At 47.1% G+C, this 25,953-nt stretch overlaps 1 protein-coding gene across 1 annotated transcript in view; it reads right to left on the bottom strand.

Moving 5' to 3' along the window:
• Positions 1–25,953, bottom strand: part of ADAMTS16 (ADAM metallopeptidase with thrombospondin type 1 motif 16) — a 154,952-nt gene that overhangs the window by 5,691 nt on the left and 123,308 nt on the right. The window contains exons 19-21 of the mRNA XM_027125373.1: positions 7,579–7,780; positions 7,278–7,472; positions 4,086–4,310 (exon numbers count right to left, since the gene is read on the bottom strand). Of these exons, the coding sequence (XP_026981174.1) occupies positions 4,086–4,310; positions 7,278–7,472; positions 7,579–7,780 (622 nt within the window). The remainder of the gene's footprint in view (positions 1–4,085; positions 4,311–7,277; positions 7,473–7,578; positions 7,781–25,953) is intronic.

Raw genomic sequence — 25,953 nt, 5'->3', positions numbered from 1 at the left:
CTTGTGCACAGTCCTGGTGAGGAACCCCAGAACGAGACAGGGCCCCAGCACTCCAGCGCTGAGAACACACCCCGTCTCTGTCATGTAGAGTCAGACATAGTCCAGCAGGTGTTCGTACTTAAGCCTTTTCAAGACCAGGTCAGCGTGTGATCCACCGGATGCTAAGCCCAAACGACCCAAACGAATGAAGTCAGTCCTGCCAGACGACGTACTACTAACCAAAATGATAAGCTGGGCCATTGAGACCAATAGAAACTCTCCTGGTCAAATAACAGAACCCGCCACCTTCCTGCTGTCACAGGAATAACCTGTCTGCGGGCAAAACTGAGCCAGGCGCTGGCCACGCATTTCCGTCCCACAATTTCCCACGATGGCAGGGCACAGAGCTTTGGGTACAAGAGCTCATGGCAAACATTGCCTTTGAGTTATTACTCCCAAAAGTTATGGACTCGGAATGTAACAGATGAGTCACACTGGATAAGATCTTCAAGCAGCTTATGACTATTTCAGGCTGGTGAAAACTATGCAAGATGTATTTTTAGGTTTTAGGTTTTGGGTTAAAGTAAATAAGGATAAACCTTGTTTTTCTTTTTCTAAATTTGCCTGAAGTCTCTGAATTGAGCAGAGTGAATACTGGCCTGATTCAGTCTCAGGAGCCTCAGTCTCCCCACGGACAGAGGGACCATGGTCTTGGGATCCACCTGTACTTGCCTCTGACTCACATTCTCAAAAAGACAGAGAAAGCGAAGCATCTGCCTCAGAAACAACTCTCCTCAGCTTCTTAGCTCATCCATCCCTTCACCTTGCTTGAAAGCCTGTGCACTCAGAGGAAAATAGAAGGGAAACGTGTGTAGCAAGTGATACTTTTGACCTACTTAAAAACAGCAAATGCTTGAAAAGGATGTGGTTCAAAGGTCCCCTGGTCCAATATTCTAAATTAAACAAATTCTAATTTAAATACCATTTGGGGAGGAGTTCATATATTTGTAAATGAAAAAGCAACATCAAGTTTGAAGATAAGAGGAACCAAGCAAAGCAAGAACACAGCTAGAGGGCAGTGCATACAGTGTGTGGAAGTCTTTCTGCCTCTTCCTCTCCAAGGACTGAGGGATGGTTTCCTTCTTCAGAGCTCAGAGTTTGGGACCAGGGATATGGTAGAGGCACCAGAGGGACGGCAATGGCCGGGCTGGGATGTTGCGATTTCTAGAGAAGATTATTGATTACCAGCCAATCCTGGGCTCACATACACAGCAGAGCTCCAACAGAATGAATTGGGGCTTCATTTGGGGGGATTTTAAAATGGTTTTATTCTAGTAAAATTTTAGCTAATACTGAAAAAAATTCCGTGGTGGATTAATTTGGTTCCAATATATATTTCCATTTGTTTCCTTTGGCCTTAGATAAAAATCATAATTCTGTGTGATTTTTGCTCTGTCAAACTTGTTCATTTCAGGTTTGCATTCAGGGTTGAGTTTACGTCAGAAGATTGTTCAATAGAATTGTGGGTGGCGGGCACACATGAGGGAGGGTGAGTGCCATGCTTGGGGACCCCGGTCTGTGGGGAATCAGGAGAGCTGAGAGTGAAAGAGCCCACCGCCTGTCACCTCTTGGCCATTCCTGGATCAGGGGACTGTGGGTCACAGAGCCTTGAGGTCTCCCCTCTGAGATTCACATTCCTCCTTCTGGAGAAACCCCTGTGCTGGCGGACACCATGGTATTGTCGGATTCAGCTGCTGTAGCTCACATGCCCACTGTCCTCAGACTGCAAGCTGGGCTAAGAGGAATGTGAAGGAACTTAAGACACAGCCCTTGCTGCTGGGAGTCACCCTTGGGGGGTCAGGAGGAAACATGATGGGACAAGGACACAACTGAAAATGAGCAGCACCCTGCAGGGCCTTCCTGGGGACAGACACCCCCAGTGTCCCCCACCTCTTGTTTGTAGAAAAGCTTTAACCTCCTAGGCCTTCCCCAAGTACCAAAAATTAAAATTTAATCAGAGAAGTTAAAAAATGCTGAAACAAAGGAAAACAGTCCAGTAATACAAAATAATAGTTTAGCCATAAAACAAAGTCAAGGACCTTTGGTTCCTCCTCAAGGGCTACAGATAACATCCTGAGCCATGTCCTTGTGTTGTTTTGCAGACACTGAAACCCCACCAGAGAAAGTCAACTGCATGCTGACCACCAACCAGCACATAGAGCCCATACCGGTTGGGGCCAGAAAATCGGCAACTGAGATTCCTGAAATACCACCCTGTTACCTCACCATCAACCAATCAGGGAACTGTGAACAAGCTGATCATGTACCCTGTAACCCTCTCCCTCAGTCTTTAAAAACCCTTTCCTGAAAGCTGTCAGGGAGTTTAGGTCTTTTTGAGGCTGTTCTCCTTGCTTGGTGCCTGCAGTAAACACTGTACCTTCCTTCACCACAAAATGGTGTCAGTAGATTGGCTTTGCTGTGCATTGGGCAAGCAGACCCAGGTTAGATTCGGTGACACCAATAACAACCATGTTAGATGCTCAGGGCTGCTGGAACAAATGACCACAAGCTGGGGGGCTTGAAACAGCAGAAACAACTCTCTCAGTTCAGGAGGCCAGAAGTATAAAATCAAGACATTGGCCGAAGGAGCAAGTTCCATCTCTTCTGGAGGTCCTAAGGGGGGATCTGCTCATCCTTTTCCAGAGTCCGGCGGCTGCCAGCAATCCTGGGTGTTCTTGGGCCCATAGCTGCATCAATGTGACCTCTGCCTCTATTATCACATGACCTTTCCCCTGTGTGTCCTATAAGGACATTGGTCATTGGGTTAGGGTTCACCCAAATCCAGAATGACCTCATCTTAGCTAATTAAACCTGCAAACTTCCTATTTCTGAATAAGATCGCATTTTGAGGTCCTGGGTGGACATGAGTTTTGGGGACACTGTTCACGGCAAGACACAGGACATGCCCAGGAGGCAGGGTGTGGTGTCCCTTCTGAGAGGAGCCACGCACAGTGGCTGTCATGGTGCAGGGGCCTCAGGAAAGGGATTTTGCATCAGGAGGGATTGAAGACGGGTCCCGGAAGCCAGGAAATACGTGAGGAGACTCAGATGGAGGGAGAGCTGGTCAAAGTCTGGCCCCACTGGTCCCGTCTGGCTAAGCACTGTGGTTGCACCAGTTGCTCCTCCTGCCCGGCCCCTGGCTGGCACTGATCTCCACACAGAACACTGATGTCCTTTCCAGGACAGGTGGTGCAGACGAGCGTGTGTTGCCTGGGATGTGGCCTGCCCCACTGGCAGATCAATAACAGTAATTGTTCAGTCCTTAGTAAAGCTTACCCAGATCAACACTGGTTACACATTTCTGTGGAGCTGGGGACCCAGCAGCCTGCTTCTTTAGGAGCTGGTCTGGCCACATTCCCGATGCTTCCTCTGGGAGCTTTCCTCCCTCATCCCATCAGGTACACAGACTTGGGGAGATCCTCAGTGACTAGAAACACATGTGCACGGGCTTCTCCTTGCGGTGGCTTCTCTTGCTGCAGAGCACGGGCTCTAGGCACACGGGCTTCAGTAGTTGCGGCTCGTGGGCTCAGTAGTTGTGACTCGCGGGCTCTAGAGTGCAGGCTTAGTAGTTGTGGCACACGGGCTTATTTGCTCTGCGGCATGTGGGATCTTCCCAGGCCAGGGCTCGAACCCGTGTCCCCTGAATTTGCAGGTGGATTCTTAACCACTGCACCACCAGGGAAGCCCCCCTGAGTCACTCATTGAATTTGTTTTTCATTTAGAATTCCATATTCAGCAAATATTCTGTGAATACTCTGTATGGGCTCGGTGCCCTGGTAGGCACTGGGGACTGTATATATAAAATGTACATATATGTATGCATGTATGTATGTATGTATGTATCTACCCACCTGTCAGTGTGTAGGATACACAGTAAAACACTTAGCAGGACACTTGCCACAAAGTGATCTCTGGGTAAATACCAGTTGGGATGGTTGTTTTGTGACTATCTGCTTTCGAGCAGCTCACATCCAGCCGGAACCTCTCCACCCAGGCCAGCCACCAACACTGAGCAGGGGCTCTGCTCGCCCTCCCTTCACCCCTACCTGAGACCAGGGCGAGGCAAACCAGTCGGCCTGTGGGGAGCCTGCAGCCGCGAACAGGGGGTGCTTAGGGCAGGGGAATGGGGCGCAGATGCGTTCCAGCTCCAGGTGGGGCTGCGGTAGGTGCAAGCACTTCTTCGGGGCCAGCTCGCGGTACTTCCCAGAACTGTACTTCTCAGCACATTTGAAGAATCTTTTCTGTGTTCCTCTTTCACACGTAACAGAGCACTGAAAAGAAAAGACAACAAAGGATGCGGGTGAAAGGTATTTCTCCTGTGGTGGCTGTCTCTTCTACAAAATCATTGAGTCAAGAAGCCTCCTGGTTATATCAGCTTGACCGTTTTCCTAAGTATAAATGGTCAGTGGAATACATGGGACCTTGGCATGTTAAAAAGGTGTTACAGTATCTGCCATAAAAAGGAAGACCTTGTGGTCACAGTGGTCTAGCACTGGGGACATGAGTTGGGGCAGGGCAATCAGAAACCGTGAAGAGAGTAATTCTGGAGCTACTGCTTCACTGGGAAATTGAAATGTTGGGCTGTACCTGACACCAGAATGCACTGAAATGTAATAGCTCCATGGATTCACACCACCCGACTGCAGCGTGCTGCTGGCCCCTACAGCAGGGGCAGGCAGGGGAAACCCAGGGCTCACAGTCATCCTCAGAAAGTCGAGTGCTGCCCTGAAGACAGCGAGCACAGACAGCAAACCTATTCGGTCCCACGGTGACGTGCTCTGAGCCTGAGCTGTCACTGCAGCCAGACCTTCTGGCATGGGCGGTGGGACTCTGGGCAAATCTGTGGCCAGGCAGAGGCTGCAGACACCTGCCACAGAGGGATGACAGAGAAGACCAAAAGGTCAGCTCGGAGGTCACGGGGAAGGTCCCAGTGGCTGGCATTGCTGCCTTGGGCTGACATTTCTGCAGATCACATAAGTGGAGGAGCCCAGATGCCTGGGTTCTGGCCTCACACTCATGTTCAGACCTGGCTTACGGGTGTGCTCAGTGTGTCCTGATGCCAGGAATGAACTGGAGGACTCTTCCCAGGGCCTTGCTGGGGCCATGCCTAAGAGAGAAGTTCTGGGGTGTGTGTGTGTGTGTGTGTGTGTGTGTGTGTGTGTGTGTGTGTCTGTGTGTGTGTGTGTGTGTGTGTATGCACCCATATGTGTTATACATTCAGTGCAAGGGCTTCCCAGGGGGACACCTCCCAGACACTATGCAGCCCCAGTTGCTTCCTTCCTAAGGACTTAGCCTCTGGGGATATGCACAGAAACAAAAGTCTTCTGACGACAACGCGATTCAGTCCTAGAGCCTCTGATGTTCCCAGGTCCCAGGAGACAGAGGACCAGAAATTCTACCTTAGCAGAAACAGGCTTTATCCAAGAGTGATGATGTTTTTAGTTTTCAGTGGCAAACGGAAGTGTCGTCTCACCCGGGTTAAATGCCCTGCTCGGCACACCATCCCTTTATTGATTCATTTCTCCCTCCTGAGCAGGTTGCCAGTGGAGGTGTGGGTACGGGGGCTGTGGCCCCGAGTCTGCCCCTGAGGGCGCGGGATCCGGGAGCTGGGGCCTTTCTCTTCATGTCCGCTCTAGAAAGGCAGCCCCGCAGCTGGGATCATAGGCGAGCTCCCGAGGGTGGCGGCGGCTGCTGCTCTCTGGGCGGCTGGCTTTCTGATGTCCGCTGTGCTTTACTGACCCCCGTGTCTCTGAGTGATGCACACCTCTCTGAAGGAGCCTCTCACAGGCCGCTCAGGCAACCCTTGGGCTCGCTGCACCCGGGCAGGGGCCTGGCATGGCCTCCCGATGTCCCCTCCCGGGCACGGGGGTGGGCAGCTCTGTCTGCTCCCCAGCAGGATGTCCGGCCCCAACTTGGGCCAAAGCGAGGCACAAAACCTTTAACACTTCAAACTCGTGTTTCCAAATGTTGGTCTCAGAGGAGCAGGGCTTGGGACAGTCCCCCGACAGTGCAGATCAGGGGCTTCCCAGCCTTCAGCAGCACAAGGCATTGAGCAAACCCAGCACAAGCAGTCTCTTCCCCAAATGAGAAGCCTGCCTATGCACATTCCTCTCAGGGAACGGGTCCTCTGTCTCCTGAGGTCATCCACCTGCTCTACTACCTAAGCATGGCCAGAGAAGTGGCTGCAGGTGTTCTGGGGTGCAGTGGGTGCCCCCACCCCATGGTCAGGGCAATGAACACCCCTCCCCTCACACCTGCCCCCGTTCACCCACTCAATCGCTGCTCAACACGAGGGAGTGATGAGTGCGTGGATGACCTGGGTGAGGTACGCCAGGGATGTGATGAGAAAGCTGGACACTCCAACGAGTGCGTGCCAGGAGGGAGGACTGAATACTGGGCTATGGGCAGGGATCAGAGACTCGGGGGAAGAAGAAGCAGAGGAGAAGTGGAAGCAGAGAGACCAGATGAGAGGCAGCCCCAAGGCAGGAGCTGGTCGACCCAGTTTCATCTGGACCTGGTGCACCCACCTGGGACCTGGAGCACCTACCTGGACCAGTGCACCCACCTGGGACCCGGCACACCTACCTGGGATCAGTGCACCCAACTGGGATCAGTGAACCCAACTGGGGCCAGTGCACCCACCTGGGACCAAATGCACCTACCTGGGGCCAGTGCACCTACCTGGGACCAGTGTACGTACCTGGAACTAATGCACCTGCCTAGAACTAGTGCACCTGCCTGGGACCAGGTACACCCACCTGGGATCAGTGCAGCTACCTGGGACCAGTGCACCTACCTGGGGCCAGTGCAATTACCTGGGACTAGTGCAACCCCTTGGGATCAGTGCACGTACCTGGGACCAGGTACACCCACCTGGGACCAGTGCACTTACCTGGGGCCAGTGCACCCACCTGGGATCAGTGCAGCTACCTGGGACCAGTGCACCTACCTCAAACTAGTGCACCTGCCTGGAACTAGTGCACCTGCCTTGGACCAGGTACACCCACCTGGGACCGGCACACCTACCTGGAATTAGGTGCACCTATCTGGGGCTAGTGCACCGACCTGGAATCAGTGCACTCACCTGGGATCAGTGCACCTACCTGGAATCAGGTGTACCTACCTGGAATCAGGTGCACTTATCTGGGGCTAGTGCACCTACTTGGAATCAGTGCACCCACCTGGGATCAGTGCACCCAGGTGAGACCAGTGCACCCACCTGGGACCAGTGCACCTACCTGGGACCAGGCGGATACAAGCCACTGCAGCTTCTTGTGCTTGTGGCAGCGCCTGAGCAGACAGGCCTCATGAGTCCTGGGCTTGGGCTCCGAGGTGCAGACAGCGTCGGGCAGCAGCTGCGCCCTGGCCGAGGGGTTGGTGCTCTTACAGGCCACGGACCTCTTCCTCCACCCCTTCCCGCAGGTTCGAGAGCACTGCACGGGAAGAGCGCGTCAGCTCCTGCAAGGCCTGGTAAGACTCCAGCCCCACGTTGCCTAGGAGGGGCCCCGCCGTCCCCGTACGCTGGCCCTGCCCCATTACCTCCGCCCAGGGCCCGGCGCTCCACGCGGGTGGGCAGCTCTGAGGCTGGCAGGTCTGTCGGCTGGAGGGCATGGGCTGCGGACACAGGCTGGCGGAGACCCGCTCCGATTTGTAGTGTGCCCGCCGCGTGCACTGTACGGGCCGGCTCTGGGTGCCTCCACTGCACGTCCGGCTGCAGGCGCTCCAGTTCCCCACGGACCACCTGGGGGACAGAGAGACCCACAGTGAGGGACAGTGCCAGCTCTCCAGAGAGGAGGGCCGTGTCTGTGCGGGCATCGACCTGCATCATTTCCCACCTACTGTCTATAGGTGCACAGTTATTTTCAGTTGCCAGGCAGTCTCCCTGAGCCCCTACCCCTTCTAACTTCCACGATTAGCATTCCTGGTGGTCATGCTTCCCCTCCCTTGGCTTTCGGGTTCACTTGTACTTGGAAATAACTCCCCTCAACAGTGTGTCTGTTCCCTTTTTTCTAAAGAAAATTTTTTTCTTTAGAAAACTTTTTTCTAAAGAAAATTTCAAACTTGTACAAAAATAAAGGCCCTCCGAGTCCACTCAGCTCCAAAGATGATCAGTTTATGCCCCCATCCCTATAGCATTTTGAAGCAAATTCTAGACATATTAATATTTCAATTCACATCTCTAAAAGATAAGGAGTCTTAGATTTTTCAACATAACCACAATGCCATTGTGACATCTAAAATTTTTAACGATAATCCCTTAATGTCATTAAATATTCAGCGTTCCATTCCCAAGTATGTTGTCAATGTCAAAATTTCATCGCTCGTCAGAGTCAGAATCTGAATAAAGCTCATAGTTTGCAATTGGTTGATGTGTCTTTCTTCTCTTTTAGTCGGTAGGTTCTTCTGTAATCTCATTTATTTTTCTATTCCATTTATCTGTTACAGAAAGATTGCATACCTTACTGCGTCTCCTTTTTTTTTTTTTTTTTTTTGCTGATTTCAGGACTTTGCAAGTTACATCTCTGTGGTATCACTTAGTATGCTCCTCTGCACTTCCTGTAATTTAGGTGGATCTAATGCGTTTGTCAGATGCGGGTTTTTTGTCTGTTTGTTTGTTTTGTGTGATTACTTTAAAAGTGATGACTTCCAGCAGGAGACCTATAATGTCTGCTCGTCTTTTTTTCAATTTGTTAGCAGCTGCTGATGCTCGAGGATGTTTCTTGAAGCAGCCCTGTTTCTCTCTCTTCTGACTGTAAAAGCATTCTTTGCCGACAGGCATGTCGGCAGATGATGGAGGTGGGGAGGTTGGGTCCAGCTCAGCCCCGTGGCATCACCATTTGCTCTCAGATAAGCCTGCATGTGTCCCCAAAGCTTTGCACAAGTCCACCCGTAGGAGGGCTGAGGGCACAGCCAGGGCGGGGCCCGTCTGGGGCGGGAGAGCCGGGAGGTGAGATGTGGTCCAGTAAGGAGTACCCATTTGGACGGACGTCCTTGGGTCCCGGGGAGACGGCCATTTGCCATTTGGACTCTAAGAGGACTTGATTTCCACTCATATTTGTCTCCCTGTTCAGGGCGTGTAAGCAAAATTTGAAAATTCTACAGAAAACTCAGGGCCCATGGGGCTCCGTGTCGGTGGTGGTCAAAAATCATCCCCAAGGGGAAAGGAAAAGCCGTGATCTCCTTCCCTCAGACAGAGCAGCGTGACCCCTGCAGGTGGAGCAGGGTCCGGCGATGTGTCCAGCTGTCAGCGTGATGGGGCAGCGAGGGACGGCAGGGCCCAGGAAGCTGTCACGAGGCTCTGCCTCGGTCAAGTCTAGGAGGAGGGCCCAAGGGTCCCGAGCAGAAAACTTGTGTCCTGTTCCACAGCGTTTCTGAGTGTGAACTGATAGAACAAGGTTTCCTCTTGAATCTGGAGGGAAGACAGGATTTGTGAAGATGCCTGGTTCTCCTTTGTCTTGGTGGCCTCCATCCTCTCCCCACACAGGGTGCCTGGACAGTCACACTTGGGTTGAGGACGCAAAGCAGTGTCCAGAAAGCCTGGCCGAGAGCTCACTAGGGGCCTCTCAGAGATGCTGTACCAACAGAAGAGATTCTGTGAGGACAGAGTGTGTGCACCGGGTTACGTGGGGAGAAACACAACAAGGGAGGAGGAAAGTACTCACCATCCCTCCTCCTGGGGACAATGATTCCTCATTAGCTCCTCACCTTTGATTCAGGTGCTTTCTGTGTGTGTGTGTGTGTGTGTGTGTGTGTGTGTGTGTGTGTGTGTAAATATATGTTATTTTTTTAACATGATTGAGGGAAGTATGAGCAACTTTTAAATTCAGCATTTTTATAACTCAATGTCTAAAACAAACATTTTTCTTACCCTGAAAAGCTTCCATGAACATATTTTCAGAGTCTGTAATATTTTGCAGTACCAGACTGAGTAGATGAATATCTAAATAAGGAAATAAAGGCATAAAGGACCAGGGGATCCACAGACACCTGAAATCCTACAAGTTCTAGGTGGACCATGCCTCCAAGATTGCTGAGCAAACCACCAGCATGTTTCCTCAAGTTCTCAAAGGGGTCTGTGACCCAAATCATTTTAGAGCCAGATTTTGGACTCCTGTGAAAGTTCCCCTGGATGGGAAGTGGAAATGATCCGCCCCCCGCCATGCCTGGGCTCTCAGCAGCCCTGCAGTATCACCTGGTGCCTTTAGCCTGAGGTGTACCATGATATTTTTACCTATTTTTGTTTGTAGAAGCCTTGAACTATTTTATACCAAGTGTTTCTCATGAACAGACTCTATTATATTTCTAAGAAAATTATTTAAAAAGAATGCAAAGTTTTACTCATATAATAATAAACTATGTCAGGTTTGTAGGAACTGTTCTCTATCAACCGTGGAAATGCTTCCATTTTTCAATGTCAACAAGATTAGCGTTCTTTAATATCATGTTAAACCACGGAAATTATGCCTAACCCTTATGAAACATGGGCTTTGGCCTCCTGGCTGTGATGAGTCTGCATTTGGATCTTCTCCATTGCTTTTCTGTTGTTTTTATGTTTCCTCCCACTTCTTAAGTTTGCTCTCTCAACCCCGCAGCCTCATAAACTGTAATTGGTGTGCAAAGGCGTCTTGGCTCCTCCAAGGCTTTTCACACCCCTGAGTTAAGTCCTCTATCTCCACCATCTTAAGCTGTTCCAACTGGGTTGGTCCACTCTCTGCCCTTCTCTTCTGCACATCATTAAGAAGTGGTCCTGAGCAAAGATCGTTCACACAGCATCTGGAAATGCCAAGTGTCTGCTTTGTTTCACAGGCAGAGCTCTGGGGAAATGTCTTGATTTCAGCTTATGAAAGAGTCGAAATCCATGCAAGCTTCTGTGCTGATGTCTGAGGGTTCCATGAGCAGAACAAGGTGTGTTGGGTAGCTACCAGTGGCCATACCTGTCCTGCTTTGTTCTGGTTTTTCAAGTTTGCCATCTGGAACAAAGCAGGTGGATGGTATAACCCAAATCAATCAGGTTTCCCCGGCAGGATCTGGAGGACTCAGCTACCCGGCCACCACAGTACTTGCCCTGGCTGAGGGCTCCCCTGGGGCTCACCTTTACAGCCCTCAGTGCTGCCAGGAGAGGTGGTGGAATTTCTGGTTGTCACTCAACCGTTTGGGCAGAATTTCCTGGCACCATCTGTTCCATATTCAACATCCCTAATTGTCAACATTAATTATTTGTTTATCAGAAAATGACTTTCACCTCCTCATAAAAAAAGAAAAATAATAACGTTTTGGTTTGGGTTATTTAATGTTTCCTTTGAAAATGCAAATTCCCAACAAGGGTATTTGGTTTAGTGAAATACGTTGTCATGAAGCACCCCCCCGCCCCCCGCCAGGCAGGCACGGTGCTGTAACTGCCACTCAGGCTCAGAGGCCACCCTCGGTGGGGACCAGAGCCTGAGGCTCACAGCGGACCATCACCCACGGCCAGCCCAGGGCTGTCACGGATTCAGCATTAGGAGCTGTTCCCTTCAGTTTGGAATTCGGTTTCAGTTTCTTCTTCTGTTCTCTTCAAAGTTTCAAGATGAAGCACTAAGCCCATTCCATTTTGAGGAATAACTTCTGATCTTCTGCGGAGCAGTCTTTCATTAACTCAATAAACACAAGGAGTCATGACGGGGCAGAACCCAGGTCACAGCCTGAACCTAGAGAAGGCCACGTTCACAGCTGGATTTAGTTCCAGGGAGGTGCAAGCTGGACAGGGTGAAGGACAACATTCAAACACAGCTCCGATTACAAGGTGTCTCCCACATCGGTCAGTCATGACCTTCACGTGCTAGTGTATCCGGCACAACCTTCAAGTAGGCTGTACTTAGTCAAATCGCCCACTTTTACTTTCCAACATCATCTTTAAAATCCTCTGTGACTATAAACACAGACATTCACAGGCTCCACACTCAGTGGCCCAGGGCCTATGACAGACGCCACTGCGGCCCTACGGGCAGGGCAGCGTGTGGGATTTGAAGACAGAAGGACCTTGTCTTTGTATGAAACTACAGCCCCGTCACATGTATAGGTGATCTGAGATTTACCACGCTTTTCATCTAAATGAACTGTTTCCAAGGTAACAGTGCACATCCAACAATAAACAGATGACAGTTTGAAAAATCTGCCTTAGCCACAGGGGAAAAAAAAAAAAAAAGCCAGCTAAGAAGTTAACTTAAAGAGGACAGGCAGGCTGTGAGCGGAAAGCACAGCAGCCGGGATCAGAGGTCTTGGGAGGACGAGGAGGGAGAGAAGCTGATTCCTGAGCCCATCTGGCAGCGGGCCACGCACAGGCCATTAGCTGGCCTGGTCCATCTGCTGACTGGGGAATTATTGGTCTATGTCTAAGGATGTTTCATCAGCATCGTAGGATGCCAGCTGCACTCCAGGCAAGTTCCAGGGCAGAAATCCAGCTCTGAGAGGGCCAACGATCTTGGTAACCAAATGTGTAAGTGAACGGTGTCGGTGGGGCAGAGTTCCTGGACAAACAGCTTGCGCTCTGTGCTTACACTCTAACGTCTGGAGCAAATCCTCCCGGGGTCCAGTAGTAAGTGCATTAGAAGTGACAGCAACACGCCGGACACACATGCATCCCCCTCCACCACAGCCTGTTTGCAGGGATGTTCTGAACCCTCCGACTGTCTGCTGGACGCATTCTTCTAGAAGCAATGCTGGGGACTGGCCTCCACCATCACCTCAGAAGGGAAAGTCCATGGCTGACCACTGGTTGGCAAGGACGGGGCCAGACTTCAGGAAACAGGGGACCTGGATTGGGAAGCCAAGCTCTTGCCATCAGCACTTGGAAGCCTGCAGCTTGACAGTGACTTCATTTTGTTCAGCCTCGAAAGTTAAACTACTTTGTTTGATGTGAAACTGAAGGAGAGATTTATAACGAGCCAGACACAGGACTGTAAATTTTCGGCTTTAAATGCGGCATTTCTTTGCTGACTCACATCGAGCCAAACTGCAGGACATCAAAAGCTCCCCATAAAGGAGGTGTGGTGGGTGTTAATTTTATGGACTGTGAGAAGCCAAAGACATGGAGATTTTTATTAATTTTTTACCAGATTTTCCTGTCTCATTGTCCTGTCATCGGATGTTATCTTGAGAAGAATCAGTAGGATTCATTTACACATGGGAGGCAGGGAAATGGAATTATGAGGGACACACAGGTGAAAGAAACCTACCTCGCTGTTGCAGACAGCCCCAATAATTCCCTGTTTCAGCAAAAATCCTTCATCTGAAGGTTCTTCTCTGCAGACCACGGAGGGTGTGTGCATCCCATTAGCTCAAATGAAAACCCTCAGCTCATAGAAGGTGAAAGGGAAGTCCTTAGATTCTGAGGGACAATGAAGGGCTGGTTCTTTGTGGGGCTGCTCCTCCATCTGGTTTCCATGGAAAATTGGAAAAAAAGAGGCTGACCAGTAGAGCTGGGAAGGACTGCAGAAATGGTCTGCTTTTCTGGTTGTGTTTTACGGATGGGGAAATGGCAGCCCAAGAAGCAAAGACAGTCACAGAGGGAGTGGAAGATGCAAAGAGGATGCAGGGAACCCCCACAGCACTGTCCTCAGGACTCATCCCCGCTCTGGAAAGAATAAACATCTTTCCCATCATCAGAGTTCAACGTGGGGAAGGCAACCCCCTCTCACTCCTCTTTTACATCCACTCAGTACCCAACTCTTTGTATCACAAACCCCTCTGCTATGGGATAAAAAAAAAAACTCAGGTGGTAACTGCACACAGGTAGGCGAGTTAGCAATCTATGCCAAGTTGCAACTGAAATTGAGTAATGACTGGGTAGGCGGTACCTCCCTCCACTTTAACAAGTTTAACATCTCCAATTCTCGTGCCCAAGGATGGCACCAAGGGGCTGAGAGGACCCTGTGACCTAGCCTGGGGCTGAGACCATGTTTCCCCAACCACAGCTGCATGGCGGGCCCCTCAAGCATCTGCACATCCCTGGCCTCTCCTCCATTCTGCAGGAATCACAAATCTGGGGTTGAGGGTCAAAAATCTGAATTTTTACAAAGCCCTCTTTCCCCAGCCTGGTGGCCGAGATGACCATCAGGGTTGGGAACACACTCTGAGAAATGGGACACCTGCTCCTCAGGAGAGTCCAGAGCTCTGGCTCTTGAAGGTGGTAAGTGCCTTTGCTCCCTCCTTTATATTAAAGTTGTACTGATGTTATTTTTAACGATTATAAGAACTGAGATGTGCCATTAAAACATCAGGGGAAAAGCCTGGTGAGTGGGTTCTTCTGCAGGAGGCATCATCCTTCACTCCCTGTCATAGGCAAATGTGAAAAGCCCACCCAGGCAACCCCATCGCCCAGCAGCCCCCTGGTCCAGCTGCCCCTGCTCTGCACAGCCCTCCTGGCTTTAAAGACTGATCTGGAGCAGGTGCCTGGCCCCAGACCCAGCGCCCGAGCTTCTGGGAGTGCAATTCATGCAGGCTTAGGCTCCTTCAGGAAGAAAGACCCCCCAACACCAAAGTGGCTGAGGAGCTGGGATGGACCAGAGCTGCTTCCTCCTGTGCTGGCCCTTCCCACCTCAAAATGATGAGCTCTGAGAAGTAAAGGTAAACAGGTCCAGTGCTGACACTCTTCCAATCCTCCCAAACAACACAACTTGACAGCTGGGGAGATGCAGTTCCTACCCAAGGATGGCTTCATGGGGTGCAAGGTCTTCGGTAATGTACATTTCGCTTGGGCATGGCAGGTTGTGACAATGATTGCATTCATAGCTGAGGACACCATTTAGGTTATAAAGACCCCTCTTCTACCACCCTGCCCTCTAGGGAGTCAACTGGTTTTCCACTGGGAAGGACCAATATAACTTCCTATGTGAGACTCCTCCAATGTCTGCCCCCAGGAGAACAGAGCAGGGGGATCCTCCCCCATTAGTGCCTGTCCTAGGGATTCTCTACATCTGTTCTTCTCTGAACCACCACCTGGATGAATGCCCTCCTGCCATGGGTTCATTTCTAGCCTCAGGAGCAGCTCTCTACTCTGAACTGACCTGTCAGACAGTTGGGCCTCTCCATTGGCAAAACCCCCAGGCCACTGCCCACACCATGCTGAGTGCCAGGTGGGGTGAAGAGCCAGCCTTGTCCACATTGTCAACATCCTTCTGCTACCACCTGGCGACAGTGGGCACACGGGGAAGCAGCTGAGCCTGCCCTCAAATCTGCCTCTGCCAGCTGAACTTGTTATAGGAATTGTGTAATATAATTAGTTTGGTGTAGCTCAATGGAACATGAGCATGGAAAACGAGACACTTGCTTCTATGAAAACTAAGTTAAATCTTTGGAATGACTCAGTAGAGATCAGTCATTAAATGGAATTGCTCTCAGCTTAGGTGTGGCTGAGAGAAAAGTAAACTATGAAGAAAAAATGAAAGATTTAAGATGATTTTGCACCTGGATGAATAGGACGAGTTTCAGCCTTCTGTCAAGAAACTCATACTGAACATCATGGGTATTGGGCATATTTTATGCAAGTAATCAACTTAGATCTTTAATAGGCATCTTCCTACTCAAAATAAGCTTTGGCTATAACTAAAAGAATTAGCAGGGGGCTTCCCTGGTGGTACAGTGGTTAAGAAATCCGCCTGCCAATGCAGGGGACATGGGTTCGAGCCCTGGTTCAGGAAGATCCCACATGCTGTGGAGCAAATAAGCCCGTGCGCCACAACTACTGAACCTGTGCTCTAGAGCCCATGAGTCACAACTATTGAGCCGGTAAGCCTAGAGCCCGTGCTCCACAACAAGAGAAGCCACTGCACTGAGAAGCCCGCGCACCGCAACAAAAAATAACCCCTGCTCACCGCAACTAGAGAAAGCCCGCATGCAGCAATGAAGACCCAATGCAGCCAAAAAAAAAAAAAAAAAAAAAAAATTAGCAAATGGGCGCATGTATGTATTTTAAGTGAAAATAAAGGTTCAAGGTGTAGGTGTATGTATGTTATTTTTAAATGAGTTTCCTTTAATTTACTGTTTTTTTCAGAGGGCTGAAGGAGAGCATCTCTTCCTTCTGGTGAGAGCCCCCAAATCCCCCATAAGCGCCTCACCTATATAAAGCCCTGCATCTCCACCACAGAGCATCTCCACCTGAGGTGCAATGGCCACCCGGAGACGACAGTCCCCACCTTCACTCCTCTGCCCTGCATGCCCTTTCAGGGGGTGGAACCCCTCCTGGCTTCCATCCTCCACCCTTCCTGCATCTCCCCAAATCATAGATTCTACTTCCCTCTTCTCCAGCAAAACTGCTCCCTCCTGCACATCTGACAAAATCCAGGTCTATGATGGCTCATTTTATGTGTCAACTTGACCGGGTAATGGAACCCAGATATCTGCTCAAACATTATTCTAGATGTTTCTGGGGAGGTGTTTTTTAGATGAAGTAAGCATTTAACTCTGTAGGCTTTGAGTGAAGCAGATCGCTCTCCATAATGTGGGTGGGTCTCACCCAATCAGTTGAAGTCCTTAATAGCAAAAGACTGAGGTTCCCCAGAAGAAGAGAACATTCTGCCAGCAGACGACCTTTGGACTTGAACCATGGCACTGACCCTTTGCTGGGTCTCCAGATTTGGGATGTGCCAGCCTCTACAACTACATCAGTTGATTTCTTAAAATTTCTCTCTCCACACACATACACACACGCACACACACACACACACACACACACACACACACACATGCACACACACCCTACTGGTTCTGTTTTTCTGAGGACCCAGACTAGTACAAGATTTTTGTCATTTCTCATCTGAATGGACTCTACATTGGCCCCTTGCTCCTGGGTTTGGTCTGATAAAAGCCAATCTCCATTCTGAGACTAGGAAAAATTAGTTTCATTGCTAACATGAATGTGCTTCCTTCACTATCTGAAGTCCTTGTCAGCTCCATTTCCTAGAATACACAGTTCACCACCCAGGTGAACCTGCTGCATTGCTGTGCTCCTTCTCTTCCCCCCCAGATACTGATTGTTCAGAATACTAGGTGTAGAGTACCAAGTATAGAGTTCTAGGTGCAGAGTACTAGGTATAGAGTACCAGGTGCAGAGTACTAAGTATAGAGTACTAGGTACAGGGTACTAGGTATAGAGTACTAGGCACAGAGTACTAGGTATAGAGTACTAGGTGCAGGGTACTAGGTATAGAGTACTAGGTATAGAGTACTAGGTGCAGGGTACTAGGTATAGAGTACTAAGCACATAGTACTAGGCACAGAATACTAGGTATAGAGTACTAGGTGCAGGGTACTAGGTATAGAGTACTAAGCACAGAGTACTAGGCACAGAGTTCTAGGTATAGAGTATTAGGTGCAGAGTGCTAAGTATAGAGTACTAGGTGCAGGGTACTAGGTATAGAGCACTAGGCACAGAGTACTAAGTATAGAGTACTAAGTCCAGAATACTAATTAAGCCTGCACCATGAGGCTCACTCACTCCTTCTCCCAGCCTGGTGTTTCTCTTCAGTTAGCTCCTTTCTGACAGGGCTCAACAGGAGAAATCACAATGCAAGGAGGGCAAGAATCAAATCTCGATGAGAATTCCACATTTTAAAGGAATGAGAGAGACTGTTCTGTGATAAAGAGGAAGTAGCAAGAAGGAAAGGTCTGTAGGCTTCGTTCTGATAGGAGTGTTCCCCCTGAACCTCTGCTCCTCATACAAAGGACAAGAGTGAAGAAAAGGAGAGAGGAAATTGGGACCAAACAGCCATAAGAAGCAATAATTCCTAAGCGTCTGTAGGTTACGTCTCACCCTCACTGAGCGAGGAATGTGTCCACTGCCATCATCAAGCAAACAACGTCAGGAAATACTCCTCACCCATGAAACATGACTAGGACATTGTGACCCCTCAGAGGCATCTTTTGGCAACTTTCTCACATCCCAGGAAAATTGACCTCAGGTCCTGCTTCTTCTCCAGAACCTGACTGCAGACTCACAAGGTCACTTGTGGTTTCCCAGCTTCACATTCCCCTGACACATGTTGCGTGGAACACTTTCACACCACTCCATGCATTCCCTTTGCCGAAGTGACACAGTGAATGCAGGTCACCTTTTAACAAACACGGACATGCAGCCCACGGGCCATGCACATGGGCGTGTGGTTCAGCCAGACCCGATCCTGGATCTGGTGGGTCTTCAAGAATAACTGTGAAAAGGGATGGACACACACACCCTAAGAGGGGTGAGCATTAAGATAGATGCTGCAGAAAGCCAAGGTGGGAGGGCCGGTGGAGGTGAGGCAAGAAGCCCTAGTAACCAAGGATCGGGGCTCAAGAGGACGGAGCACTTGATGGGACTGGCCCTGAGGATCCTGGGGCCACACAATGGGATCTGGGTTCCAGGCGCACGGCAATGGAGGGGCATGGCAGGCTTGACGGAGCAGAGTGTCTATGTCGGGTTTGTATTTGACAAAGAGCCTGGCCCTTGCAGAATGGACAAGAGACGGGGAGCTAGACGGGTGGTGGAAACCCATCTGGAAGCTTCTGAGGTTGCAGGGTGAGATGCTGGTGTCGGACTATGTCGCTGTGATAACATTAACACTAATTTTGCCCTGAAAATGGGTGACAGATAATAGAGTCACCATTTTCTATTAAGACACTTGTTTTGCTGAAAAAATGCTTTCATCTAGCTCAGGAGTTGGCAAACGTTTTACTAAAGAGCCAGATATGTATGTTAGGCTGGTGGCCACACAATTTTAAATTCTCAACCTCGCCCTGGCAGGGAGAAGGCAGACAGAGGCAGCGTGTAAATGAATGGGCAAGAAGTGTTCCAATAAAACCTTATTTACAGAATCGGGTGGTGGGCTCCACGTGGCCCCGGGACCAGAGTTTGCCAGCCCCAAACTTAACCAGCTCCACTTAGGAGGAATAGGATTGCACACATCTGCAGAAACCAGGAAGCAGTGGGTATTTTTACAATGGCCAGAATGGCTTTATAAAGTCGGTGTGTCGGAGGTTTAGACCTAGCTTGAGTGCAGCCAAAGCAGATTACTGGGAGGAGTGGGATATTGTGGGAGACAGAAGTTAACAATAAAAACACCCAGTCCCACATGCTAAATCTTGAAGTTCTAGCAGAAGAGTTGTAAATCTTAAAGAGAGAATAAGGCCGAAAGCAGATGGCTTCATATGTGGCAAGAAGGGGCAAGTGGACGGCCAGTGCTTCAGCGAAGGTACAGCCAAGCCAGGCTCTGGAAAGCTGTGAACTCCTAGCTGTTCTGAGCTCCAGTGAGGTGGGTGCTATTCTTTATTCCATTTCCAAGAGGATGGAGGTGAAGCTCAGGAAGGTCTTACAAGCGGTGTGGACCACGGTTCGAGCCCAGAGTCCAGCTTCAGGACCTAGACACACTCTGGGTCCCTTTCTACGCAAACATGATGCCTGCTTTGTGCCCCAAGCTCTTCCAAATGCTTATGCAGATTAACACACTCACACACCCACACATTTAACAATGCCAGGGAGGCGTCATCAGAATTCTCATTTTACAGATGAGGAAACCGAGGCCCAGAGATGGTGAGAGACTTTGATGCAGCCACTCAGGTCCTAGATGGTCACGGTCACACAGCTGGTAAGCCGCAAGGCCGGGGGGACATGCAGAGAGCCGTGTTCCCACCCGTCCTTCTGTACTGCTGCTGCTCAGTGAGTCAAGGCTTCAGCAAGGTGGGCCTTTCAGCTGAGGAAGTCGAATGAGACAGTTATCCAGTGTGGCTTAGCAATAAACCATCCTAGGATAAATGCATATATTGAGGCATTTGGGGGGCATTATATATCTTAATTGGATAGCTGCAAATTTTCTGTGTATTTCTTTCACACACATGTAAGTGTGGAATTCATTACTCTGGTAAAATTGTGTATTTCTACTTTATGACTAATTACCGTACAGAACAGTTTTTTGAGACATCTGTGATGATTCACTATTGAATCAGTGTCAAAATATTCAGTTAGGTCCATGGTCTTCCCTTAGTCACCACGACATCCAGATTTTCTGTAACAACTGTAATATCTTTTCCTGCTTCTCAAGAAAACCTATTAGTGATGCTCTAGGGAAAGCCTGTGTCTAACATGGATTTAAACATTTCACAACTGGCTTAGGTTCATTTTTCTTTCTTTTAGAATGGATGACCTTCCCATAGGAGATGGTTAAATTCATCTTTCAAGGTGCAAAATGTAATTTAAGTCATGGAAGATTCACTAAGAACTTTGTGCCGACTCACTTGCCTTGGATCCTTGTTCTCCTCGGAAGGAATGTCAGTTTCTTGTTCTAATACAGAAGTTGAACTCTCCCCACGGTGGCTTCTTCCTTTTATGGAAGGATTTTAAAATGATGGCATCACTCCTACAGTGTCAGGCTTTTCTGGTGTTTTTGCTGTAGGGTTTCTTGGATCTTCACTCCTAGATAAATACTTTGCAATCATCTTCTCCAAACACAGGAGTCAATTTTCTAAGAAAGCTTTCCAGGTGGCCTTGTCCAGCACATCTGGACAGTTTGAGCCAGACCACAGCCACTCAGTTCCCGAGGATTCTTCCCTCGACCAGGGCGGGGTGCTGCAGGGGTCTGGGCCACGTGGGATTGGTCACTTACCATCAACAGAGGGTTCATGTACCAGGGTTGCCAGGAATGGCCATAAATCCATTGGGTTTTAAGAGAGAAACCAAAGAAGCAGATCAAATCCATATTTTACACAGAGCAAATCCGCAAGCACACTGACACCATGGAGGAAATCAACGTCAATATCCTGTCCAGAGTCTTGATCACATTCTTTGCTGGAAGGTAAGAAGAGACACTAAGAAGGTCATGGTCATAGGGTCACACAACCCAAGTCCACGAAGTAGCCACAGAGCTTTCTGAGAGGTTAGTGCGCTAAAACTAAACGAAACTGGTAAACTCAGTTCCTTCCTTGTTGTTTTTTTTTAATTTATGAAAGCAGTAATGACAACTGAATGATGGGGGAATATGAGGCATAAACCTACATAGAGAGTTTTCTCGGTAAATAATTTAAAAGTAAAGGACAGAAATGACAGCAGACGTACGAATATTTACTGTAGTTTCCACAAGATGACGGCAGGATCTGACTTGACAATGATTTCAAAGAATCTCTAAGTTTTATCTGTTAAGCTGTCAAACAGCTTCTAAACTGAGGTCCAGGTATGAAGGCACCCACGCTGTGATGATGTTTCTGACCATGGGGTGCCATTAGGCCGGGCGTCTGCCAAGAATGTGTGGGTAATATTTGATGTTGGGGTCCTCTTTCTCCATAAGGCGGGAACCATTCCATCCTCTGCAAGAACGGACTTCTCACCGTAGCACTTTGAGGAGATTAATCAGATCCAGGAAATGAACACACAGAGTATGTAGAACAATATTTATGTAACCTTCTGGCTCTCATCCCCGGGAAACTACCTTCTTGAGTCATGTTCATTCTTCTTCAAGACACTGCAGATCAGTTCTTTCTTATTTTCTTACTAAGTCCTAGGTACTCTTTGGTTGAATTGCTTCCCATCAGGTGGGTCTTACGTATTTGTAAATACTGAAAGGTTATAACACTTTAAAGAATATTTAGTTAAATAATATTGCTATTTAGTTACTAAATAATTATTTAGTTAAATACTGATTTATCCTTTGGAATAAGCTTCCTAATCTAAAGCTTCAGATATAACATCACAAAACTTATCAGATGAATTGTGTTGTAAATATTATATGATCCACTGCTCTTTTCTCTTTTTTGGAGTATAGTTGCTTTACAATGTTGTTAGTTTCTGCTGTACAGTGAGGTGAGTCAGCTTTATGTATACACGTATCCCCTCCCTGTTGGGCCTCCTTCCCACCCCCCATCCCACCCACCTAGGTCGTCACAGAGCACGGAGCTGAGATCCCTGTGCTATACAGCAGGTTCCCACTAGCTATCTGTTTTACACATCATAGTATATATACGTCAATCCCAATCTCCCAGTTAATCCCCCGACCCCGTTAAAAATGCTAAGGCACAAAGATTAAGGGAATATGAAAAGGCATGTACTATCCCAGTGTCTCATTAATGATACTTGCTGTATTACAATCAGCATGCTTGATTAGCCTATGCTGAAAAAGAGCCTAATAACTCAATGGTATTTACATTATCTATATAGACATAAGAAAACACTCTTTTGTATTTAAAAGGTTTCACATATGCTTAATAGTCTTACAATGAGTTGATGCAGAGAGAAACCCCACATGTAAAGACTTCATTCTCTAACTCAGCTAGTTTAAACGACTCAAATTGGGACAGCGGCCAACCAGTGTAGCATTTATGATAATTTATTCCAAAATATAATATGCAGAACATGGAAACGGTGTCTGGGCAGTTTAGACAGTACAGTGATGTCTTTCTTTGACTGCCTGTATGATGTAAGGTCTACATATGCACAAGTAGCCATGAGAGAATTGCATTAGTGTCCCCAGACACGGGATAGAAATCGGTGGAAAATTCACTTCTTTGAACTAAAGAAAAGGGTCTCCTGAGGAAGAACAAGTAAAGGCATCAGAAAATGCTGAGGCCAGTGGACAGCTGCATGCAGAGTCCCGTGTACAGCTCATCGTGTACCCCAGTCTAACAGGTGTGCAATGACATCGGCCAGGCTGTGGAAGTTTTCATGGCCCTAAAGAAACCAATATATATTCCAAGTCCTGAGGAATCTATAGCCAGACAACCTGGACTGATGAATCCAATGCCAAGGTCCCTCTAGTCTACTGAGTTCCAATACTAGTTCCAAGTCTACTGAGTTCCAATACTAGTTCCAATACTAGTAATGGCAGCTAGTATTTAATGAAATGCTTTATCTATATTAACTCTTTAATTCTCACAACAAATTTATATGGCAGTTATGATTTTCATGCCCATTTCAGAGATGGGAAACTGAGGTGGAGAAATACTAACTCATGTGCTCAAGGATATGTGGGAGCAGGTGGTGGAACCAGGATCCTGGAGTTGTGAGTGAGACCCACCACTCAGAGGCCAACTGGAGGTATGTCACAAATATGGGTCACAGTGGCCTCTAGGGCAGTGTGGAAAACTGCCAATTCTGAAGAAAATTTCACAAACATCCTTTGCTGCAGTCAGGATGGTAGCATTGTCTATAGAGGTAAAAAAAAAAAATGCTCTTGCTGATCAATAGACCAGATTCTGAGTTAGTGTCTCTAATAGCCACAGGTAGGCCACACAACCGTTTGGCGGGTGTGAAAACTCTTTGAAAGCTTTATTTTGAAAACAGCACATGTCTCTGAAACTCTTTTTTTTTTTTAATTAAAAAATCATGGTGGAGATTTTGGGAAAGATGGTGTGAGGCAAGAAAGAGATTCCTTTTCCCAGCCATTTATTTGTTTTCCTTTCCCAGAACAAATAAATGGCTGAGAAGCTGTGAACATATCAAAAGAATCAAAATAAAGGCATTACTCACATCACAAATCATTCAGATTTGCTCCATAAAGCACTTGGGAAAACTACACCACAGGAACAAGGCTGGGAGGAAGGAGATCAGCTCCATTTTTGGTGTATAAAAGACTTTTGTGCAAATGCCTTGATCAGAACTGAACTGAGAAAAAGGAACCTTACTTGGAACCTATGTGAAGACTGTAGAGCAACCTTCTGTCCACCAAAATGCACATGCAGAAGAGATACACACCACTCAAAAGAGAGACTAAGGAAATGAAATATTCTGAAAGAAAACTTACTCATCAAAACCAATTTTACAAAACAGATTACACTGTCAGGAAATTAGAAGTGAGTAAGAATTCTATGAAGCAAGACATCAAGGAAGAGATAAGATGACAGGATGACATGAAAGGCAGCTAGAAGAGAAGCAACAGACGGACACTCCCAGATAAGCAAGGAGTGAGGAAATTCATGATTTAATTATCTGACTTGAAAACTCTCCTTGAGACACACTCCTGCTAACCAGGAAAAAAATTAAACTATTAAACTCAAGAATGAGAAGGTTATTGTATGGAAAGACAGGTGAGGCCACTGGATCCATTTAAACAGACAATTTAGCTTAACCAATAAGCTTGACCACAACTGTGGTCAAGATTGTAACACAGAATTAACATGCTATCATTATTGAAATGATAGAGATACATGATATAAAAAAAAATAATATTAAAGCTAAATTGAAATGAGAAACATGCAAGCAATTAAAACAAAGATTAGAGCATGAACTGAAGTGTGAAGAGCAGAGAATGAAAGAAGTAGAAATGTACTAATTATCTTATTTCACCCAGTAAGGTTTTTAATAGTTTTAATTTGTGAAGTTGATAAATCAGAAAAGAATGCTGAAGTATATGATTTTAAATAGTATAGGTAACTAAAGTAGATTAAGAAATATATGGTATGTTTCCTAAATAAACAGTGGGGTGAAAAAGAGAAGGCCATAAATCAAAAGCTAGAAAAGTAACAGTAGAGAAACATTAAATAACTAAAAACAGGAAGCAAACTGAGATGAAATAATGACTACAAGACTTTATCTATTAAAAAATAGCACACAAATAAAATCAGACTGATCTCACAAAATGTATTAAAATCACAAAGAAATACTATAAAATTAAAGCTGCCAATGCATTAAAGAATACACAGTGATTGCTGAGGTTCATGATAGGAATGCAAGGATGGTGCAATTAACCACACATCCCAGGCCTCATTCATCTCAGGCTGGAGAATGAGATGTGCTTTTCTTTTCTTCACAAATTTAATGTCACAAGTGCTCACTTGATTGAATGATGGAAATGTGTCCTAGTTCAAGTGTCCTCCACAGACCTGTGTGTGAGAGGCCAATATTTTTGATCAAAGGAATATTCACCCAGGTACTACAGCTCCAGATCCTGAGGTGACAGTGTCCTGGGGGCTTCCTTCAAAGTGTGGTGGGGGTAGGATCATGGCACTACCCTGTATATGTATAGGACCTCACAAACTTCATAGAACAGATTTGTCAACATCTTTTCTTAAAATCTCTCCATGTCTGCCACAAAACTGTTATGTCAGGAAGAAAAAGCATCAGCTAAAATTCAGTAAGTCCTGAGAAACAAGTGGCATTTCCATAAGGTAAACAAATAAAAATGCAATGGGTAGCTTCTATCACGTGAAAAGCCAGAGCTTACTTGTGAAAATGTAGACGTATTCCGATAGGGATCGTCAAAAAAGGAAGAACACATTTTAGTATTATTCTAGAAGCATATGTCATTGGGATTAAACTGGGGGTGGGGGTAAACAAGAGGTATAAACATTAGGAAAGGAAGCTAAAATTAACATTATTGGTTTATGATATAAAAAATATAAGATAATTACTGAAAATATTAAAAAGTATAAAATTTTTGTGTCAGGTTACAAAATTAATATTTTACTCTAGAAAATAATAACTCATTAAAATATAATGGCATAAAGATTTCACTCATAATATTAAAGTTATGAAATATTCAGGGAAAAATATAAATACATTCACTCACGGAAATAAATCTATGAACTGTTCTTGAAAATTCCAATGACCAAATGGAATAAGGAGGAAGAAAACATTGCTGTCTGATAGGTAGCGTCCATATTTTCAAGATTTCAATTGTCTAAATTAACCTGATAATGCAATGTAATACCAGTTAAAATATCAAAAGGGTTCTTTTTCATTCTTCAACTTGACAACATGAATATAAAGGTCATCTGGAAAAAAGGATTCAAGAAGCCAGGAAAGTTCCAAGAAAGTAAGTCATTCGTCAAATGCTACAGTCATCAAACAGTAAGATTCTGGCACAGAAGGATGAACCAGTGAAACAGGGAAGGGCAGTAGGGCCGGTCAAGGAATTATATCCATGGATATATATCCTATCCATGTCACTGGTATCCAAATTGATATCCTATCAATTATAT

The sequence above is a fragment of the Aethalodelphis obliquidens genome, unplaced genomic scaffold (assembly GCF_003676395.1).
Source record: "Aethalodelphis obliquidens isolate GAN/ISIS:26980383/991018 unplaced genomic scaffold, ASM367639v1 scaffold29, whole genome shotgun sequence".
Taxonomy (NCBI): Eukaryota; Metazoa; Chordata; class Mammalia; order Artiodactyla; family Delphinidae; genus Aethalodelphis; species Aethalodelphis obliquidens.
This window is presented reverse-complemented; position numbering and strand designations above follow the sequence as displayed.